General features: G+C 36.9%; 1 protein-coding gene across 2 annotated transcripts in view; it reads left to right on the top strand.

The window, feature by feature from the left end:
• CCSER1 (coiled-coil serine rich protein 1) overlaps nt 1-15,585 on the top strand; it is a 628,033-nt gene that overhangs the window by 280,715 nt on the left and 331,733 nt on the right. For both annotated transcript variants that reach the window (XM_021550301.2, XM_021550303.3), the window contains exon 7: nt 10,947-11,024. In XM_021550301.2, the coding sequence (XP_021405976.2) occupies nt 10,947-11,024 (78 nt within the window). The remainder of the gene's footprint in view (nt 1-10,946; nt 11,025-15,585) is intronic.

Raw genomic sequence — 15,585 nt, 5'->3', positions numbered from 1 at the left:
CTGTTAATATCTTGTTTTTGAGAGCCTTTAGTAAAAGTTGCAAATTCTTCTTTTTTAAAAATGTGTATTAATGAGGTTTTGTTTGATGTAAGATTTTCCAAAGCTCCTGGTACTAAACTGCATGTCTCTGCTTAGGTGAATGATTAAAATTACTTCTGGGCATCTGTCCATTGCCCTTTAATACAGGAACCATTTAGACTTTATACTGCTGAAGAGTAATCAGAACCGAGTGAAAGAAATGGAGGCATTAGGCTAGAAATGATTGAAAACTGGCAGCAGAATTTTTTTCTGATCATGTGGGGAGCTTCCAAACCCTTTGCAATATCCCAGTGCTGCAATACAAGTACAGTATGTTAAAAAAGATACTTAGAATCTTTTAAAGGTCATCATCATGTGCTCTGATTGATGCAAGACTTTGGGCAAAAAAAAAGTCCATGGCCATTAACTGAAAGTTACAATAAAATAGATAGACATGGGCGATATTGATTTTAGTATTTTCTCAATATTGATTTTTTTCTGTTGAAAATGCAGCGTTCCACAAGTCTCTTTTTGCATCTTTGGTGTATGTACCTAAAGATTTTTCTATTTTGTCTGTTTCCTGTGTTCCAGTGCAAAAAACCATTTGCCTTTGTTCTCAGGGCAACCTCCTTTTCAAGATACTTCTTTGTACGAAAAATCTGATGCAGCCATAGTAAATTGCCCCAACATTAAGAGGCATGACAAAGCAGACTGGTGAAAATTTTGTGCTGAACTTCCAAGACTCCTGAAACATTGAGAGCAGCAGCAAGACAAGAGCTAGAGTTCAACAGGAATAATTGTGAGTTGGGCTTTTCACACCAGATCTGCTGGTGGACATAATTTAAACCCAGGGTATTTCTGCTACCTGTGATCTCTCAGGGGGTTGTTTTATGTGATTTTGGATCTCAGTTTCTTTTGGAGTTCTTGAGGCTCGTAGGAAGAAGATGGGGAACCAGCTTTTGCTTATCAGTGGGATGGCAGCAGTGACAACCACAGGGCCTCTGTGCAGCAGCCAGGAGGTGTTAGCACCTGCCAGCACCTCTGTGGTGCCGAGCAGGGAAAGATCCAGCAACTCTGCCAAGGAAAGCTTCTGTTTTCACCATAACTGAGCCTACAGAGATTCTTGTAAATAGTGGCAGCTGCTGAGAGCTAAAATCACAGTGGTGGAAGCGAGGGGAAAAGGAGCAGATGAAAGTAACTTGCTGGAGCCCTGCAGAGAGGCTGCCATCAGATAAGACAGGGTGCCAACTGTTTCATGGCATAATGTGACTATGGATAAACTCCTAGCCTGTAGCATGAGCCTAGGACTTTGTTAACATGTCTCCTCATTTCCTTTGTCTCCTGCTGATTTATTTTTTGTAGTTTTACCAAAGCTGTTTCAAGGAATACTGATTTATTACATGGTGACTGAGCTGGCACCTTAACCTTGCTTTGTGAAATTACAGAACTAGAAAAAAAGAACAAAATGTATCAATACAGTAGTGGAGATCCCTGTAACAATTCCTCCAGAGAAAACAGACAGTATTATTATTTTAAAATTGTTTTTCAGTTGAAGCTCTTTATATTTATTGTAGTTAAATTAATGTGAAAGGTGTGTTCAATTTTTCACCCTGGTTTCCCTATTAATGTTGAAGGGTAGGAAGAAATTATGCTCATTTTTATTCCTGGACATAATGTAAATGAAAAATGAAGATTTTTTGCTAATGGCTTTATAAAATTATATTCAGATATATCAGCAAATTTAGTTTATAATTCTATTGAAATACATAAAAAAAAAAAAAGCTCAGCTGAGGGCGCTAAAAATAACAATAATAATTTTAATGCAATGCCTAAGTACTAGTACAGCATCTTTTAACTCCTCTATTCCTTTTCAAGTGGTATCAGTTTCTTAAACAGGGCCTTCCCAGACATCGCAGAGTTTGAGGCTGAGAAATTGTGTCAAAATTAAGGTTTATTGTAGCAAAACCCTACAAGTTTTTCACACATTCATTATTTGATCAGCTTCACTGTGTATATATCTTTTCAGCAGCAAACTAATTGTATAGCAGCTACAGAAGAATTCCTTGAGTCAGTTTTGTGTGTATTTTTGTATCTAAGTGTATATATATACATATGTATATATGTGTGTGTATATATATGCATATATGCATATACATGATATTTATTTCAGATGTATTAGATATATTTTAGTATATGAATTAGCTCTATATAGACTGAAAGGGATGGATGTTGGCCAAAGGAAGGGAAGAAGGTAGAGCAGGTGGGAATACTTTCAGGTTCAGATGGACAGCACAACAGGGCTAGTATTGGTGATGGAATGGGTGCAGGAGTGGGAGAAGTGGGAATAGGAGATGCTGTGCAAGTACATAAAGAGGTAAGAAAGAGCAGACAGTCTTTAAGGCAATCTTGGGGTGCTGCTAGATGAGAGGCTGGACTTGATCTGACAGTGGGCACTCAGCCCAAAAAGCCAGACATGTCCTGGGCTGCATCTAAAGCAGCATGGGCAGCAGGTGAGTGAGAGGGAATTCTGCCCCTCTGCTCTTGTGAGACCCCACCTGCAGGGCTGCATCAGCTCTGGGGTCCCAGCACAGGAAGGTATTGTTCAGCACTGGAAAGAAAAAAGGGGAACAAGTGGAGCTGGAAGGACTGGAGAGTTTACTGCAGCTGGGGTATTTCTACTGAGCCTTCTGACAGGGTGAGAGTTAAAGTTCCTGTTATGCCTTACCCTTAATCCTTCCCTTAAGAATGGAAGCTGCTGTGTGAAGGTGAGAACTCGGCGTACCATGTTTTATAAAATCAAGGAATTTTTGTTCTGCCTTGACCAACTCCACTGTGGTATCTGTTTGTTAAACTAAAAAGTGGGCTTAGCATTCTAGAAAGTGTCTGTGATAATCAGAATTTCTACATTTCCGAAGACGAAATATTGTCTTATATATATATATGCCACATAGATTCAACTTTAGAAAGTCATTAATGAATATTACTATTGATAACATTGTGAAGCAAATAACATAGCAAAACTATTTTTTTAGCTTTTACTTCTCTCAACATTATACAGAAGTGCTGCAGCCAGGAAAAACGTATTGCAAATTGTAAAATGTCATTTGGTTCTTTTCATGTAGTGTGAAGAAAACACTCAGCCTGTCTTCCTTGATTTAGTAGCAGATACATACAGATGTCTAAAATGTTTCCTTTAAGCTGTTATTGGGTAATTCAAGATAGTTTTGAGAATGAAGCTACTGCATCTAAATAAGTTAAAACACCCTGTCAGGAGTGGTTCCATACTGAAATTGTAAAAACCCTTCTGAGAACTGATGAAGAAGTGAGAATAATTGCAATCACAACATTTAGGAAGTGCAAAATATCTTATTAAAACCTCAGTGAAATTCATAGCAATTGAAGGCATCTGAATCTTTTTTGTGAATCACAGAAAAATAAAATGTAGCCTCAGATTAAAACACAGTTGTGAAACTCTGGAAAAGTTGTCTATGATGCTTACAAAATAAAATAAACTTAGGAAACAACTGGACAATTTAGCAGAAAATTATTAATGAAAGTCAGATTGGCTTCATTGCATTCAGATTGAAAAAATAAGCTGTGTTAATATTATGAAACATTGTCCTTCTTTAGATGAAAGCAATGTAAGTCAGGGAAGCTGTGGTCAGTTAACTGATCAAAATATTGGAAGAGATACCACCTATATCCCTCTGTACTTCTGGACAAAGGGATATACTGGACAATAAAGCATATGTAGTTTTTGGATGTGGGTTTGGTATATGTTAAAATGTGTGCCTTAAAGAAAAATATTAATTAGTAGCAAATACAAATACATTTTTGTCTTGAAGGAATTATGTCTTCTGTAGATTAAAAAAAGACATTACACTGGCTGTAAGGAGATCACAAACATCTTTCAGAGCTTCATGGGAACAGTGAATTGTGAGTATAGGAACTGATGTGCTGAAACCGGCACGTAAATCTATGTCTGGCTTCAACAGTGGTACTTCAGAGGAACTTCAAGAACAACCTGGTTTGGGAAGCATTTTCTTCCTAACCAATCAAGGCAGTTGTTCCCCTATATCCAGCAGCCAATAAGTGCATATTCTGTTTATGCTTTTGTTCCCTTTGATGTAATGGTAGGTGCATTTATTGTTTGTGTCGATATCTGGTCCTTTTCAATTCCATCTTGGATCTTGGTCCCGGTATGTTGTGTTAGGTAATGATGCACAACATGTCTCTGTGTGTGGAGGGAGGGAGAGGAGTCAATTCTGTTCTCTGATTTGACCCTTCTCAGTTCGATTAATTGATTAGTTCTGTTCTAAGTGTTTTATCTGGAAGTGCAGGAAAACAGTGGATCTCTCTATGCAGGGAAGATGTAGAAGTTGGAGAGAGCCCAGAGGTTCTCTGCTGATAGCCTCTTCTGTGAGTGGATGCTGACCAGACATTTTCTTTCAGATTCAGATTATGCCTGTGGTGTGGAGTATCAGGTTAGTTACTGTGAGTGCTGTGATGCAGGCTTTGCGGAAAGAAAGTGTCTTTGTGACTAGAATTAAAAAACCCCACACTGAACCTTCTGCGAGAGACAACCATCTTTTTTTTCTACAGAGTTGAAAGTAGTTTGAGAAAGAAAAAGTGTACATTTGAAAGATCTCCTGCAAGGAAAGAAAAGCAATTGAAATAGACAGCCTGCAGATTAAAATCCCTGGAGAGCACTTGGTTCTCTCAATTGCCTGCTGAAAGAGCAGAAAAAGCTGATTTTAGATTATATTATTAGGGAGGAATATACAATAACAAAATGTCAAGGCTGGATAGTATGGTCAATGAAGTATGAAAGAAACAATAGAAACTGAAGAGGGAGTAGAGTTTTGCTTAAGGAAATCAGTTCTCCACTGTGTTGTCAACAACACGTTTGCATCTGTGAAAGCAACCCCCTGGTTTTCATTAGGATAAAAATATGACTGGAGTTGCATTTAATATCATATGTCATGGTAGCAGTCCTGAGAGAGTGACAGTCACTGATGATCCCACGGGTCTCCTCTCAAGGAGATGTTAATCCCAAAGTCATTGTCCAAATTAGTTTTGAAATTAGATTCTGCTTGCAATAGAAGTGAAGGGGATTTTTAGAGATTAACTTGCGGTGAATTTGTTGTTGGGAAGGTAGAAATGGTTTTCTCCTACGTATTAATGGACTCTTCATGTAACTTCTCTGTGGCAGGAAGTTGTCTGACAAGGAAACTTGGGTCTCTGTTTATTACAAGTTTTGTAGAGGAAAGCAGAGAGGAAAGACAGACTGGGAGGATGAGCAAGATAAAATCCAGGTGAAAATAATGAGCAGAAAGGAAGATATATTTGCTGTTAAATAAATGCATTATTTATGTAATGACATACATGTTATTTTAAGACATGTGATACTTCTGTGCTTATAAAAACAGACTTTCCCACCCACTTTCTGTGCACTGAATTGTAAACCAGCAATCTCCCATTCTAAATAGTCCAACTTTCTAATTTGTTTACAAATTTCAAAGCCTTTATCAAAGTGTTGTCCTTGTCCTAGCTACCAACTTATTTTTATGCTAAAGAATTTCATATTGCCATTTTAGAAACTGAATAACAGTAATTTGTGCTTTGGTGTTCTTACACTTTTGCAATTAATATTAGGAGAAGAGAGATAGGTAACATGGTAAATTTAAATATTTGAGTAAATTAAGTTTATATTAAATATAAAACAGTGTGAAAATATAGCCTGAGTCTAAACTATTTCAAACACAGTAGCCCTTCAACAAACTGTGTACACTTTATGTTACTTGCTGGTTATGGGCTTTATAATTGATTTGGCCTGATTAGAAGGTTGAAAGAGCTTTTTTCAGCTATTTTTCCAAGTGGAAATAAATAGCAGTCAACAAGATATTCTACCTACTAACCCCTCCTCGGTGGGAGAAAAATATGCCAAGTATTAGATTTAAGAGACTTCCTGAAAACTCAGACTCTTCTAAAAAAAACCAACAGTACTGAACCTACAAGTGCTAAGTGACAGATCAGTATCTTATCTTTTATGAGGTGGAATTTCCCAACTTCCTCAGGTGATTGGCTTTGCTTAGGTTGTGAGAGGAATCGGGACTAATCTGTATGTCTGTATACTAATTGCTGATTGAGAATCAGTAGGTAATTGAACACTGAAACCTTACCCAGCTGTCTGTACTTCATGGAGCATAAAAGGAGATAGGAAGACAGAGTTGCAGCTGTAATTTAAGCTTCACCCCTGCAATGGGAGCTACAATAACTCAGGTCAGATGCAAGACCCATGCAGCCTTTCTAAGGAAGGAGATGTGACATGGATTTATAAATAACTACCTGAATTGTATCCATAGATACTACAAAACACATTTTGAGGAGGCTCTTGTTCCATTCTTAGTGAGAGCGATGGGAGATGTTGGGGGACATTACTGAAACCCAATTGAGGGAGGGAGGTGAAAGCTTTTATTGTGTATCTACTATTTTCCTTAATCTAATTTTTCCAGCCTCAGTTGTTTATAGAAAATTTACTTACAGGAAGTACATGTATGAGCAAAACCTCTTTGTGACATTAAATAATACAGAAATTACAGAAATCGGAGCACTCCAAAAGTGTGTAAGAAAGTATGGCACACCCTGGATGAATAACTGGATGATTCTGTCTTTGTTTTTAACCTCCTGTCATAGATTTCAGAAAATCACTTTCCCTTCTTTTTCACTTCCATGGATAAAATGGGATAATGATATTTAAGTACAATATTTCATAAAAATACAGTGCAGACCCATTAATAAATCCATTTGCAGGTCTTTGATTACTTCAGTATATCAAAATGTCACTACTGAGCTTGCTGACTGCACTTATTTAATTTCCTAGTTCTATGCAACTTCTAGATTATAAAATTATATTTTCTGACATAACTTATGATACAACTAAAGCAATCACTCTGAAAGGCACTTCAACACTTATTCACTACCTCTTAGACAAAGCTATAAGGTACACAGATTGCTTTTCTTCAGTTATTATAAAGATTTATTGGATCTCTAGCTCTAATATCCACTGAAGGTTTTCTCTGTCAGTATTAACTCCTTAGATCAATAAATTGTGATACTGGTCTCCTGAGAAGTCAGTGTCTGCCAGCTACCATTGCAATGTTTACCCTTTTTGAAAAGCAGTTGTAGCAAATTAAATTGGCTTCTGTCGGTAGATGTTCCTTATTTTTTGGCACAATTAACAAAGGCTGACAGGCCACCTCCTAAAGAACATGAGATTAAAGGCAAGGGTTTATAGCAAGACAACCCTGACTTTATGCTTTCACTTATAGAAGAGTTGCTGAAGACTGGAAGATGACTCTTCAAAAGAAGGAATCCTTTTCAAAGGAGCATGTTTTTAACACTGTGCACATACCTTCTGTGTTGCTGGAGAACCACTGCTGGTTCTCTAACTGATTCTCTAATCTGCTGTTAGACAGTTTACATTGTTATGTAGGTTTGTGAAATGTTCTGCTTTGAGGAAGGTACAGACAATTGGAATAAAACAAAACCAAGTCTATAACTAATTTAAAACCGCTCTAAAAACAGCTGCTTTCACTTCCATCTAGCTCAATTGATGAGAATTTGTCCTCAAACAGGATCCTGACCTTCAATCTCCAAAATGGATGTAGCAATGGGAAAAGTTTTCTCTCTTGGACTTGTTTTCTTCCTTTGCCTCATTATCAAGAAACCTCCTAATCACAGTTTTAACATCACTCTCCAAGGATAAATTATTACCATGGCCTTTCAGTGACTCCAAGGTACCTGTTCAACTGTGCAGTAAGGATGATGTATATTTAGACTGGTTCTAGAAATCAGAATAAAACTTGAGCGTTGATCTTTGCAATCATGGAAGAGTTATTGACTCTTCTAATAATGACTCTTTCTCATTCTAATAATGTGAGTTTTCTGGATATAAGCAGCCTGTTCCAAACAAAACAAAACAAAAAAGGCCTAAAAGCACTGGGAGAAGTGCTCACAGTGGGGGTTTTTTGTCATGGGCAAAATGGTATTTTTCTGAACTGTTGTTCTGAGAAATATTTGAATTGCTTGGTTTCTCGGTTTTCAGATATTTTGAAAATGTATTTTAGGTGATTAAAGCTGTGCAAATTTTCTGCCCTCTGGTAAACTGAAAGGTTTCCAGTGACACATGGAAAAGGCTCTGTCAATAAAACCCAGCTGTGCATTTTGGGCATTAAAAACATATATTAAAATGATAGTTGCACAGCAAAATACTGGAAAATCAGGTGTCCTAATTTTGCCTGATAATTTGAAATAAGATACAAATTAGGTTTATTTAGCATTTGCGATGGCATACAATATATAATTATAACCCAATGGTATAGCATCTTCTGGTTAATTTATAACTAAAACCTATCAAGTTTATGCTGGACTTGAAGCGAGTGGCTGCTTTTATGAGAACACAATTGGTTTAGACAACATCAGATAAAAAGTCCCCATTGAGTAAATTCCTCACAGTGATTTTTTTTTTTTTAATATGTATGGGGAGCTTTAGACTGAAAAGTGTGAGTATGATAAACACACCACAGAGAGCAAATTTTAATAGGGAGTGTGGTGTTGTTTGAAATTCTTAGTATATTGCTTCAGGAAGCTATCAACATCTTTCATAGAAGTGATTAGTTTGTAAGGGTTTGGGTTTTTTAATAGCTCAAGAAACAACCCTTTTGGTGCTGTCTCACTCAGTTCTCCACTATAATGAAGTGTGCTAGTGCCACTGGGTTTAATTAAGTTACACAGGCACAGATAGTGCTCTGCTTTCCTTAGAGACGAAAATTACTGGTGTTGGAGAAGCACTGAAACTATGTATATGTGAACAGCTCTAGGCTCTTCTGCCAGTGCTCATGTCTGGTCAGACTCAAATTACTTTCAGTCCAGAAGTAGTGCCCCTCCTAACACCCTTCCCCCCCCCACCCGCAACAGCCCTTTTAGTTCAGGCATGGTGCCACATCAGTGTGACACCAGACCTGGGCTGGCTCCTGTCCAGTCATCATGGAAGAGCAGATGTTTTTCTGAGGCCATTCTCTGGATGTGCCCTGAGATGTTTTGTGACAACACCAGCATCATCCTGAGGGCTGTTAAACTTTCCTTGGATTCCAGCTATCCCTGAACAATGTGCAGCTCACACTGCAGATTTTCCTGGTGATGCTGTTTCAGTGCATAAAGATGGGTCTGCTCTCCTGCCCACTTCTGATTACCAATTAGAGTGTTTGATTTGGTATGGAACTTAAGATTCTTTATTTTTTTACTCCCCCTCTTAGTTTTTTTTTTCTATTCTATGTAAATTAAAAGGTGAATTGTCTTCTGCTGAGATGCCGGCATTTGAGGTAAAATATTCCCACAGAAGTGTCCAGTTTTGTCTCCACTCTGTGTTTAATGTAGAATAGCTAAGTTTCACTTCATTTTGTAAATATTACTGGCCAGTTTTCTTGCTGATAGGTGCAGGAGTCCAAATTAAAATTTGTATTGTTTCTGAATACAATGGGTTCTACAGACATACTGGCTTTCTGATATACTGCAATCTCTCTTTATTCCTCAACATCATCTCTATGTTCTGTGGGTTATAAATTACCTGTCTCTTTTTTAGGATATAACTGTCATGGTCCCCTTCTTTCTCATTTATTTAGCAAGCAACAGTTGTCTTTTCTTTCAGCTATGGTATAACTGATAGGTATCTAATTAAAGTCACATTTTCCCAGTGGGTATTAACTTTGAAGTTTCCATGCCCTATTTTAGATTTGACACAGGGTTTTCATACCCAAAATTTTGTCTTTATTCATCCCTTACCCTTGGCTGAGTGAAATGCAGTGTCTTTCCACAAACATCTCCTGATGGATGAGCTGTTGGAAATTACTGGGTGGAGCAGTGTGCTTCACTTACAGAATTTGGGTTTATCAAAGGACTTAGGGTAAATTCATAGTGATGCAAAACCAGGTGTCGGATTAGTCAAGTGCACAAGTTGAATTTATGAAATCATTCTTCATTGCAGTGCTACATTGTGAAAAGGAAAGCACTGCTAGGCCATGCAAACTTTTTGATTTTTTTTTTTTTTTTTTTTTTATATTCTTAAGTTCTGTTTTACTGGTGGTCATGGTGGATTTTTTTTTCATTTTAGCACTTAGGGACTTTTTTTTTCCAAGAGGCAGTGTTATTCTAGTTTTCTCCAGAACAATTTTGATATTGTTTATATATGTTTTTAAACTCCATATTTTGGTCTTCTATTATTATTATCATTCTATATTGTTAAGAGTCACACATTTGTTTTAATATTTTTCACATCTGTAAAAATAATGACCATGCTAACCAACAGGTTACTGAAGAGGGTGGGGTCCTACGTCAATCTTTCAAGCATTTTGACTTGACAGATCCATTGAAATATACTGAATGATTTTGATTTATAACTTTAGTCTTCACTGTTTCTTGTTACTTGTTTGTAAGGTATATTGACTCATGTGAATTAGTTCTTTTTTTAAACATTGAACCTAATATTTTCCTGCAATATATTGCTTTCCTGTTAACTTTTACTTCTATTATACTATTGAGTCATCCCAAGAATAATTTAAAATTTTGTCATAGTTTCTTTTGAGATAGATAAATTTTTCTATATTGACTAATATGAACAGCATGTTTGTGTACTTGTGCATGTATTTCAGTCTTTGAATGGGAGTTAATCCAAAATAAAATGCAAGTACCCATTAGTGAAATACTTGAACTAATTAGAAGCAAATAAATACAGGTTGCAGATGTCAGTCTAATTCTGTTGGATTTCCGGTGCTGTTTTCAAACTCTTCCTTTTGCCCTCCTCCAAAATGTAAAAAATTTGTCCATAGAACTTGATTGGAAAAGCAAACTCCTGTGTGCTTTTCTTTCAGAGTACGGACATGAGCCCAGCTGGCAGCACAGCCTCTCTCCCCATTAGCCCCCTTCCTGAGGAGCCGTTGTTTTTCAAGGTACAGTTAATTCCTTTAACCATAAATATTGTCTATTAATAATATCATGTTAACTCCTGTGCTGTGAAGTGCTATTGTTGCTTCTTCCTTTTCTTCAAATTACTGTGATGTCAGCAGATGTTCTGTGTATATACCATGCAATTTTCAAGAAATACCCAGAATACAATACTGGTTTGGAATATTTTTCCAGCAGACTATAGCTGTGACCTGTTGTTCTTAAGACTGCGTTTTTATCCATTATCCCATTTGGATATGTGCGTTGCTGTATAAGGAATGTGTCAACAGATTTCTCTTTATTTTGTATTTCAAATATACCTTTAACAAAATGATTAGTTTCTCCAAGGATATACAGGAGACATTAATGTCTGTCAAAGAATGGTAGGTTCTTTGTAACAGTGTAATCCACAGGCCTGGCATTTTAGTTAATAATAAATGTTGGGACAATATTCACAACTTCATGAGGTTTAACCTATGAGGAGTGAGTTGCCATATGTCACTTTGAGCTGACACTGTGGTATCCTTTGCTGGGACACAGAATAGCCTTAGGCAGATCCTCTTGGAAGAGGTCTTCTGAGGCCACCCAGGTACTCAGAGCAGTGCTGCACCATCTAGCAAAGAGGTCACCTTGCCAGTTGTTCCCTTAGATAAGGAAGAGAGAACTTGGGTTTTCAGCACCATTCACTCAATTGGGTGTCAAAATACAGACTAAGTTACACTCACAGGAGTATCCTTTTTTAAATTTTCTCTCTCCCAAGTAAGTTTCCACCTTCTGTGTGCCTACAATCAGTTGACTGGGTAGAGTTTTAGTCACTTTGTGATGATGCTAAGTTAAAGCTGAGTAACTGGAATTAATGAAGTTTGATGATGTAAAGTTTGTATCTCTCCAGCATGTTCTTCCAGCACAGAAAATAACAGCGTCCTTTTGACCTGGCCAAGGCCAGAAAAGAAACCCCTTTTTTTTTTCCTCACATATTTTCAGTGTCTGTACAACAGTTGTACAACCAGCCAAATTATTCTATTAGAAGGGTTGTGGATTGTGCTTGCTCAATTGCTTCATCAGTGTAGGTACAGATGGGATATCAGAGATCAGCTATTCACTGATTCTTATTCCTCTTTTGGGATTTAATGCTTTTAAGACCCTCAGACTCAATCAGATTTGGCTGAAATTAAGCTATGGTGTGCCCAGATACCAGGGTACACATCTTTATTTCTTTGGAACACTATTTTTAAGTGCACATTGAAGTCTGCTTAACATTCTAAGTCAGATTCAGTAGTTGAGTCTCCCTGTGCCTGGAAAACCACTAAGATATTACACTTAGAAAGAAATGGGCTGCTCAGTTCAGATAACAATGGAAGAGGTAAGAAAATCTAACTTCTTAATTTTCATGCTGAGGTAATCAAACATGGCTCTGTTTGCATCAAGTACAATGTAGTGCCTTTATTTGTTAAGGAAATGGTGTTCCTATAACCCAAAATGGGTTGTAAATTACTTATTTGAAGTGGAATAATTGCTCTAATAAAACAGCAAAGATGTTTTTCATATTAAAAGTCTAGTAGAAATGGTAAAATAAACTGAAGAATAGGGCAGAGAGCATTACCTAATCTTTCACTTTCAGTCAATTTTCAAACCAGGAAACATTTTTCTTTGCAATTCAAGCAAAATGAATGGAGGTCAGATCAGGAAAAAGTTAAATGCATTTCACAGCATTTAGTAGATTTGATTAGAAATAAAAATAATATAAAATATAATAGTTTCTGTTACTCTTCCTTGGCTTACTCCAAGAGAGAGCACTACTGCTCAAGTTGTAATGTGAATGACTGGTTTTATAAGCCATAACCCTCTCTGAATACTGTCAGTAAATAATACTGTCTTTTGTTGATGGGATGGCACATTTCCCTTAGCAACATGATAATAACCTTTCCCACATCCTTGCTGTAGAGGAGATTGAAAAAGAAATTCCATTCTGTGGTCCGGAAAACACATGTAACAAAGCAGGGCCCTATAAACTGCCTCTCTTTGGGACAGTTGAAGATCTCTGAGCTAATGAGCTTTTATATTAGACTGTGAAATGAAATCAAGACTGTGTTCTCAGTCATACCTGGTTTTATACCAAGAAAGAGAACTGTCCTTCCTTGGATTTTAACGATTTGCTTTCAAAAGAAAGTCTGCATTTCTGTGTAAGGAATGAATGCCAATCCTGTCACCATACTCTTCTTGTATATCCAACTTCACCAAAGCAGATGCCTGTCATTTTTAGTCCCACTGGATATGTGCTGGAAAAATATGGAGAGCCTAAGCTTGTACAAAACCATTTTATGATTTTGAATTTAGTGAATGTTAGCAACCAGATTTCCCTGGAACTACTTGTAAGTTTCATCTCAGCTCTGCTAACAGCAACCTCAGCTACCATTCTCCCAATATATTGCACATGCTGTGACTTGTAGCAGAAAGGTACAAATCATATAGAACCCTGCTCAGGAGTGTTTGGAGGAAGATATTTTCCAGTGCAACAAGACATAGTCCACCTGAGTCCATCATATACTTTAACTGTCCTTTACTTACATCAAGACAGTAACTTTAAAAGTGTATCACTGATACTCAGCAAAAGGAGTAGAAAACAATTGGGTGAGAAATAAAGGTAGCCAACTCCAGAGCTGTTGAATCCTAAAAGCAACCATGAGAAAGTTAATGCCATTCAGCAACTTTCTTTTCTCTAACTGTTGTAAATAGTAGATTTGGTTTTCTGTGAAGAAAGAGGCAACTTTGCAAAGCAGCCAGTACAGCCAATTTTCTGTGCATCTTTGGGTTCCTTCTCTCTGTGGAGTTAGCAACACATGATGTTCAGAGCAGACTTCCTTAGCTGTACTCTTCAACATCTTAGAAAAAAATCCAGTTCAGCCATGTACAGAGACACTTTGGCAAAATATTTCTTCAACCATTTTTTATAAAGCCGTCATAGGTGTTTCTTTTTAATGAGGGTTGGTTTTTTGTCAGATTCCAGCTTTCAATCCTCTACTGTTTTCCATGTGTTCAGAAAAGGAAGATCTTTTCCTACATTGTAGAAAAAGTTTATTTCTCCTCTCAGAAAAGAACATAATCTTTGTTGGTGGTTCTGCGCTTAAACTTTCAAGCAGGCAGGATCTTCTTTTGAACAGAAGTTTTTTCTTCTGTTGCTTTATAATATTTCTTGAAGAATTAGGTCTTTGTCTTAGGGAGAAAGTTATGTCACAATTGAAATGTTCCAGAACTAAGTATTTGGAATATAATGAAGCAGAATGGTATTTGTCATGCAATCCTAAGTGTTATTCTATGTTAAAATAGCAAAACTGTAGCTGGCTCAAATGTGAGTGGCTTTTAATTATGAGTACTTATATCTGCTCTCATTAGCTGGAATTAAAAATAATCCTGCCTTTCATTTAGAGGATAAGTTAAGGAGTGGGTATTTTTAAAAGGTCAACTTAGCAAGCAATGTCTCATCCATTTTTTAGAACCTGTTCTTTTCTCCTACTCATTATGCTGTGCTTTATTATAATAGTATTTTATTATTTTGAATTATTTTAAAATATAGTGACAGTCTTTTAAGAAGAGATCTATGACAGCCATTTGGTACATCAAATATCTAATATAGCTAATTATACATTATCTGTTGTAATGAGCATCAGTCTCACTGGTTATTAGTCACAGCCAAGTTGTAAATAATAACCATAATAGTAATTTATTGTAGAGATGTTTAATTGTGTCTCAATTCTGATTAATCTCAACCATGCTTTACTAATTGGCATTAAATGAAAGAAAAAAAAATCCTCCATTATTTCCTTTCTCCTTTGAGGGAGCTTCAGTATTTATTATCCTACTGTGTTCTGACTTCTGTAATTAATACCCTCGATGCAAATTCCTTGAGTAAGAAAACAGAAGTGCCAGGTCAAGTAGCAAAAGCTGACAGTCCTCAGTAGTGTTGCCACTGCTGTAGGTCTAGTGAAGTGTAAGCTAGACTAAATTATGTCTATACTTAGGGTTTTACTATTCATCCTGCAGCTTTACAAGCTCTGGAAATGCAAATCAGTGCAATTCACAAATGGGCATGAGCTCTGGCAGCTCCTGACATTTTGTGCCTAGAATTAGCAAGAGAGAAAGGTCTGTAATCACAATTTAATTTTACAGCAGATATTTGGAATAATCAATATGAAAGGCACAGTAATGACAGCTGGCTAGCCCAAGAGTGGGACTTCGTATTTCTAGGTGTAGACTGAAATCTTTTCTCAAGTTACTCAGCAATGAAGACAGCAAGCTGGTCCTATAGTTGCAAAAGCTTCCTATGCTAGTTGACACAGCCAGCTTATTTACCCTCTCTACCTTAAATGGACTATTTCCAATATTTTAAGTGTTTTCTAACACTTCCTTAAATGAGGAGAATTTAATGTGTTGCTTTGTGTTCAAAACAGACTTTGAAATAATCACACAGGCATTGTGACCCCTTGGCAGATAGAGCAGGCTGGGGTTCAGCGATGCTCTCTAGTGAGGCCTCATAAACCTTATAAGCTTTTGTCCCTCTCATTCCAC

The sequence above is a fragment of the Lonchura striata genome, chromosome 4, assembly GCF_046129695.1.
Source record: "Lonchura striata isolate bLonStr1 chromosome 4, bLonStr1.mat, whole genome shotgun sequence".
In the NCBI taxonomy this organism is placed as follows: domain Eukaryota; kingdom Metazoa; phylum Chordata; class Aves; order Passeriformes; family Estrildidae; genus Lonchura; species Lonchura striata.
Note: the sequence above shows the minus strand (reverse complement) of the source record. Positions and strands in the feature narration are given on the sequence as shown.